Source organism: Neodiprion pinetum, chromosome 3 (genome assembly GCF_021155775.2).
Source record: "Neodiprion pinetum isolate iyNeoPine1 chromosome 3, iyNeoPine1.2, whole genome shotgun sequence".
NCBI lineage: Eukaryota > Metazoa > Arthropoda > Insecta > Hymenoptera > Diprionidae > Neodiprion > Neodiprion pinetum.
Window position 1 is genome coordinate 17283371 of NC_060234.1, and position 7435 is coordinate 17290805.

The 7435-nt window shown below is 38.1% G+C and overlaps 1 protein-coding gene across 1 annotated transcript; it reads left to right on the forward strand.

Moving 5' to 3' along the window:
• The first annotated feature begins 4258 nt into the window (after positions 1-4258).
• KdelR (ER lumen protein-retaining receptor) lies at positions 4259-6910 on the forward strand. The gene is made up of 3 exons (XM_046615065.2): positions 4259-4502; positions 4810-4999; positions 6037-6910. The coding sequence occupies exons 1-3, from the start codon at positions 4412-4414 to the stop codon at positions 6392-6394; spliced, it is 639 nt and encodes a 212-aa protein (XP_046471021.1). The 5' UTR covers positions 4259-4411; the 3' UTR covers positions 6395-6910.
• Positions 6911-7435: the final 525 nt, after the last annotated feature.

Consider the following 7435-nt stretch of genomic DNA (forward strand, 5'->3'; position numbering starts at 1 on the left):
CTCAAGGATAGTGGTTAGGAGCAGCAATTAAACTAAGATAAATTCGAGTCAAAAGCGCTCAATTTAATCATACTCAGAAGAAACGTGAGTTTCGAAAAACGAAACTCAATTGCGAAAATTCAATAATTTAGAAAAAGGGGAAGAGAAGGCGATAGTAGAGACAGCTTTGCGATTATTGTAAAACTAAATTTATTTTTGTGTCCTTTTTTTTATATCCATTTTGTTATCCAAATCAGCTTATTTTTGTAAAATATATTATTATTATTCGTGCATTCGACACTTATGAACTATACGCGGTTGTTTCCTTGGCCGACAAATTAGGGAGTAATCTCGTAGCATTTAGGGATTCAGCGACGGTGACACGACCTCACACTTGGCATCATTATAATCCATGATCCCGTCGTGTAATTGTGAATCCCGAGGATCCCGAGCCTGATCGACAGCCATGGCAATCCACCCTGGACTGTAGAGACTATCAATAAAATAAAGGACAGCTACGGCGAACATGGGAAGTTCGAACCCTGCATCGCTAGAGGGACCACGGCGACGGCATTAGTGTCCGAGACTGTGAAATAGGTCAAAACCACGGTCTTACATACAGGTCTGGCAACGAAGGTAGTGGGGATGGTTCATTTCACGGCCGGTTATTTATCTCACTTTGTGGCCACCAGGTCGGCGTTGTGATCGAGGGATGGATAATCAACGCGTGCGCAATGCAGCGCCAACATAATAATAATATTATTAGTGGCACATTTTCATCCCTACCATCCCTACCCCACGTACATCCCTAGATAGCAGCGCTGCGACATGGCTATTTCGAACACTAAAAACCACGGACAACAAGAGAACCACGCCGCTCTGTAGAAAATTGGCTTCGTTGCCAGACCTGTATGTAAGACCGTGGTCAAAACCAGCCCCCTGACACAAGCTGCTAAAAGTGGTTCGCGAAATGTCCCTAGATTCTGCTGCCAGTCTCCACCGCTAGTAGCGCTAGTAGTTATCTGATGAGCTTGCGCGTGGTCAGCGAGGGCAGCGAGCGTGTCAGAAGTCTACTAGCGCCACGTAGAGGAACTAAAAAACGGGGACAAAACGCGTACAATTTTTTAGTATACGAGCAGTGGTGAGTGTCAGGGAGCTGTAGCGGGATTCCGTAACTCTTTAGCGACAATTATCGCTATCGTTAACGCCGCCTCCTATCGACAATTGTCGCTAGTGGTGATTCTGTAAGACGCAGTTAACGATATTTGCCGCTAGTTCGCATCGTTAGCTTACGATAATTATCGGTCGGCTAGCGACGGATATGGAAGTCTCGCTAAGGCGTAACGATAATCAGTGCCACAGTGGACGATAGTATTGGTGCAACAACGTGTCGATGTGTTGCGCGTGAATTTTTCTCTCGCCTTCAAAATAGTATTCAGATTTAAAAAGGATTGAAAACTTCATCATGCAAGTGAATATGAAGATCCACTTTAACAAGCAATTATTTTTTTCAGCACAATAATATAATCGTTTTAACGTTCTCTATAAAACGGTGTTTATTATCCAAGTAATTGTATAAAATTCAAAAACATACTTTTAAGGTTACGTTGACTCAATCCTTAATATCTTTCCAAATATACAAGTCCATTTATAATATATCGTAAGGGTTAATTGAATAATAGTATTTAATCAAATCTCTCGATAGCTTTTTAATGTAAAAAGTAACAAGTTCATTTTTTATTCGCCGTAGAATAGATTAAATATTAATATGTAATCAACTCTTTCGATGCTGAGAAATAGACTTATGAAGAGGGCTCAGTATACTTGCACTGTTCCATTTTTTTCCATTTTTGATAAATCGGAGAAAAGTTTTTTTATACAACGCGAGGAAAGATCACGGCAAAAATACAGATTTTGTTTGCGTTCACAAATAATCTATCCGAAGTTACTAGATTTTTAATGATAATATCTGCGACGTTGTCAAATTTGCTGAAAATCTATCGACATTTATCAATGCGCCTGTAGCCGGATTCTGCAACTCTTTACCGAGTACTATCGATAACGTTAAGTGGCGACGTTTGTCGCTTGCACTATCGATGGTTGAGACAGATAGTGATTCCAGAGATGAGTAGGGAGATCTCCAACGCTCGGCTTTTCGTGATACCAGCTAAGTTGGAGCGTCGACGTGACACCTAGGCGGCCATGCACCGAAGGTGGCCCACAATCGTGTATATATAGATACACTCTGTTGCTCGAGCAAGTGGTTGCCAATCGCATCCTTGTCCCCGCTCGCACAGATGTTTCCAGGAATGCAAGAATTGGGATTTTTTTTGTTTCAGTTATGAATGTCAGCGAATAAAAGTATCTCCAGATTTGATAAATCTTGGATTCAATTAGCGGACGCTGAACCAAATTAATTAACTATTCCCAGTCCGAATACTTTTTTTTTTAATATATATTATTTTTTTATTGATATGAAAATATGTGACGCCTGGTGTTCTCGAATATTTGTACACGCAGTCTATGGAAAAATATACGAAGCCAGCTCGATAACATTTATGCAACATGTGCAATGGACAAGTGGTTGGGGGAAATTTTTTTTTTCTCGAACTGAATCTTCCAGAGAAGCATCAGCGAATTCCAAGCAAGCTCCATAAACATACCGAGCAAACGCGCGCTCACGGACGTAGCTGTGGTGTGGCTGAGTGGATACCACATGAGGATGAATTTTCAATCACAGGTTTTTGCGCGAAGTTTTTATTAAATGTTCTATTAAATTTATTTCTTCATTTTGTAAATATTAAAAAACCAATAATAAATACTCAACATTGATAATTTAATAATATTTAGTATTAATTATATTAAATAATGATATTTTAATTTATATCAATAAATAATACATACGGATAACTAACCTCAATTATATTGGAGCACTTGAAAAAGTATTTTAGCACAATTTTTTCACTAATATTCACAAATAGTCAATAATATTAATCCAAATATTCAATTTAAATCACTACTGAATATATTTTATTGCCACATATATAATTCGCACTTGTATGAAAATAAAACACGTGTTGTGACTGTAAAAACTAAAACCATGTGGATAAATATTATAAATAAATATGAAAACAGTGATCAGAGGCGACAAGCGTACCAACATTAGCTTTTTTTCGAGACTTAATGAATTCGGTTAAGTGGGCAACTTCATCCTGTTAATTTTGTGTTACAGCGATGCGCGCGCATCTTGAAATTTCACTCTCGAATTCGGTTGAGTGGGCAACTTCATCCTGTTAATTTTGTTTACAGTGATGCGCGCGCATCTTGAAATTTCACTCTCATCAGTTTTTCATAACGCGCCTAAAGAAGTATAACTTCAAAAAGCAGCGAATGTAACCCCGTAGCACGTCAAGGATAAATTAAAGCAGCGTAGGGTATTTTTTGAATAGGCAATACCTATCTTTCTTGTCCCTATTCCCTTGACCCTGCTTAAAAAATCTGACACAGACTGTCGGATCTCTATCGGATACGACACAGATCCGCTACAAATTGTATTATATATCGTATCCGTCGGATTTTTTAAGCAGGGGAGACAGCCCGAATTTAACAAATAAACTCATTATCAACATCTTTCTGCAAAGAACCCACAACCGATGCACTGTCCATGAGCGAAACAGCTCTCGAAAAAGCCAGCAAACATTAAAAGTATATAAAGTATAGGTATATTTTGAGGTTAATCATTGTGACAGGTCAGGAATCAGAACCACACCGGGTGCTTTCCATCTTTTGGCGCATTCTCACTAATTTTTTTGCCCACGCGTGTCTTGACCTGGGCCGTGTTCGTAAATTGACTGACAGTACTGTCAGCAATCCTTTATTTCTTTCGCGCTTCCAAGTTCGCGAATAGCTCTGACTCTGTCCTAGGGAATTTTCAGTATTGTCAGTTAATTTACGAACACGGCCGTGGTATAATCTAGGGACCTTGGTTGTATCGACGTTACACTAGCGACGCTAGTCGTACAAAAATATAAAGCTAATTTGTACTATTTTAGTGGGCAGGACACGGGGGCAAATTCTGGCCCTGTTCGTAAATTGACTGCCAGTACTAAAAATTCCCTAGGACAGAGACAGAGCTGTCCATGAACTCGCAAGTGCAAAAGAGATAAAAGATTGCTGACAGTACTGTCAGTCAATTTTCGAACACGGCCTCTGTGCGTTCTCCCGTTCGAGTTGGTGTTCCTTATCTAGTCTCCCTGCAGCCGTACTTGATGTATTTAGCTACGGATACCCGACTTGAAAACATTAGTCCTTGATGTTGGCGGTCGGCCATCTGCAGCTGCAGCCACGTCATATTTGTGTGTTGTTCTGTCGGATCCGCGAGGATTTTCACTCGCTTTTCCCTTGATATTAAGTTGCAAAACGAAACCAGGATATGAATATATTCCGGCTCTTAGGTGACCTTTCGCATCTCTTGGCAATCATCGTGCTTCTCCTCAAAATATGGAAAACGAGAAGTTGTGCCGGTAAGTAATGTCTCATATTACATTTGCGGCAACGTGTCTATATTTTCTAAAATATAAATCCAAAGACTTTCCCTGCTCTCGCCCTTTCTTCCCTCTGAATCTGTTTTCACCCTGTTTTTCGGTATCGTAATTCGAATCACTACGAAGATGTGTCTCAGTCATTATGCATTAACCAATGGTCTCGTAATTCGTGTATCCAACAATACTGCATGGCTTATTCATTTGTCATTTCAACAATCATTCAATATTGCAGCAAATGGTGTGGTTTAGTTGCTAGACAATATTTATTTTTTCATCATAATTTCAGGTATCAGCGGCAAGTCACAGATCTTGTTTGCCATCGTCTACACGTCACGCTACTTAGACTTGGTGACCACCTACATCTCTGCATATAATACATTCATGAAGCTCATCTTCGTTGTTGCTGCTTATGCGACTGTTTATCTGATGTACATCAAGTTTAAGGCAACGTACGATCACAACCATGACACGTTCAGGTAAAATGACATTTTCTGTAGTAAAGTGCCACAAGCCTCAAATTTTCAATACTACATCACTACTAATTTCCCGTCCTGGCGTAACCCACAGATACTTTTGTAAGTTGTACGGTAGATTATATGTCACAGATCTTTAAAAATTTATGATGGAATGTTGGTCTGGGTGGCCAACGATAAAAAAAATGCAAAATCTCAGGAGATTTGCAATTATTTAATCAGGCATATACGTACACTTGAAATAAACTTTGAATGCATCCATATATCAGAAATCTCCGAATCTAATATGACTGTACAGTGAAACTTCCGAATAGCGAACACCTCGGCACTTAAAATATTGTCTGTTATTGAGGAGTTTCCGCAATTCAGAACATTATTAATGTGTAAATTGTGCAGGTGGATATTTTCCGATTATTCATTATAAAGAGGTGTCCGATGAGAGGAGTTTCACTATATTTAATGCCACACTCCCACCCATTGCTCCCAACTGTAGTCATTGCCACATCATAGTTTACCCAGCTATTTATTGTACATGACTACCTGTAACAAGTGGAAACCTTGTTAGTGTTATTTAAACCAATTTTTAAGAATAACTATATATGGTACAATGACGGAAAAAGAATGTTTGAACAAATATTCGAGTTTAAATGGAAAACAGTTTGTATAAGGCATGCAAAAAATTGTATGTTTCTATTTGTCAAGAAACAAAGAGTAGTTCTTTTACTCTGCAGGAATGATAAATATTGGTTGTGAAAACCAGGAATTCACGGGATACCCTGACAACATAATTAAAACTTCTTATCCAATCTGAACTGACAGTTAAACATGTGTTAATAAGGGTCGTGTTAAATTACAGTTGACCATGAAAACGAATTACATTTTGAACATTATGCACCCTCACACAATCCGCTCTCAAAATTCGTTGTGTACTTTTGAAAAGGACTGAATATTAATAAAATCAGTTTCAAGCACAGCTGTTGACCACATATCGTTTGCTAACCCAAAACGCCTACTAATTTGTTGATTCCTCGTATTTTTAGAATGGAGTTTTTGGTTATCCCATCTCTGATTCTGGCGCTTCTGATAAATCACGAGCTCACCGTACTGGAAGTACTTTGGACATTTAGCATCTATCTGGAATCAGTCGCAATTTTACCACAACTCTTTCTGGTTTCCAAAACTGGAGAAGCTGAGAGTATCACCAGTCACTACCTCTTTGCTCTGGGATCATACAGAGGACTTTACCTCCTGAACTGGGTATATCGCTACTACGCTGAGGACCATTATGATTTGATCGCCATAGTCGCTGGCCTTGTCCAGACGGTTCTTTATTGCGATTTCTTCTACCTTTACATTACCAAAGTGCTCAAAGGCAAGAAACTCCAGCTACCTGCTTAATGAGTATTAATTAAGTGCTTATGTTGAGTGATTTAATTGTCAGCCAAAACACCACCAATCTGTCCTAAAGGCTGTTGAGCATCGCAGTTGTCAATTTGTATATGCCAAGAAGCAGGCTACACAAGTTGAGCTTAAATCTAGATTTCATTCTCAATTGATCTATTCTCTTTTCTTCATTCTTGATCAAATATTGGTCGCATTTCTGTTTTCTTATGATTTTTTCACTCTTTGTTGTAAATACTAAAGATGCGTGTTCAAAATCAAATTGTCTAATATAACGACTAAAGCGGCATTATGCCAGCGAGCGCATATATCTGCAGAAGGCAGCCTGCAAACGCATTTCACTAACTAATGCATCGAGTACATTTCTACTGGATGATTCAAACTAGTAGAATAAGTAGCAGAAATTGCCGTTTATAACGTTCCAGTTATGATAATACAATTTTAATTAAATAAATATGACTTTAATATTATTATAAATTGTACAAGTTGAATAAACTTATAAGACCGATAAAACTGAGATAAACAATATTCATTATAGCTTTTGTACTAAACCTCAACGCTCATGAATGTGAGTTGAAAACTACATTGCGAGATATAATTACATGAAGAAAACTTATGAACTCGGGAGACGCTTTGGCTAGTTTCTGTTTTTCCTGTTTGGTTGGGCAGCAATTACGAAAATCAATAAATATTCTAATCGGAGAGCAGAGACGAATCTGAGGGGATCAGGAATCACTTCCTCAGGCCTAATTCAAATCTCTTATTCATCAACACGGAATGCAAGAAATACTGTCAATGATACAACTGAGTTAGTGGTAACTTTGGAGTTACTATATAATTGCGTTTATTTAATCATAGAAACACACGTAAAATTACAGAATTATGGGATATTTAATATGGTAGAATTCAGGGCTCTTATAAATCAGAAGGTAATATAATTGAATCCTCAATTCCCTTTTGTATCGAATGTGATCTGATATTCATTATGTATATGCCTGTGATTTATGAAATTTAAATCCTATTTTTTCTGTTCTAATA

Coding starts and splice junctions, on each gene's coding strand:
- KdelR (XM_046615065.2), top strand. CDS start 4,412: ATGAATATATTCCGGCTCTTAGGTGACCTTTCGCATCTCTTGGCAATC. Junction 4,503..4,809: donor GAAAACGAGAAGTTGTGCCG/GTAAGTAATGTC, acceptor TCATAATTTCAG/GTATCAGCGGCAAGTCACAG. Junction 5,000..6,036: donor CACAACCATGACACGTTCAG/GTAAAATGACAT, acceptor TCGTATTTTTAG/AATGGAGTTTTTGGTTATCC.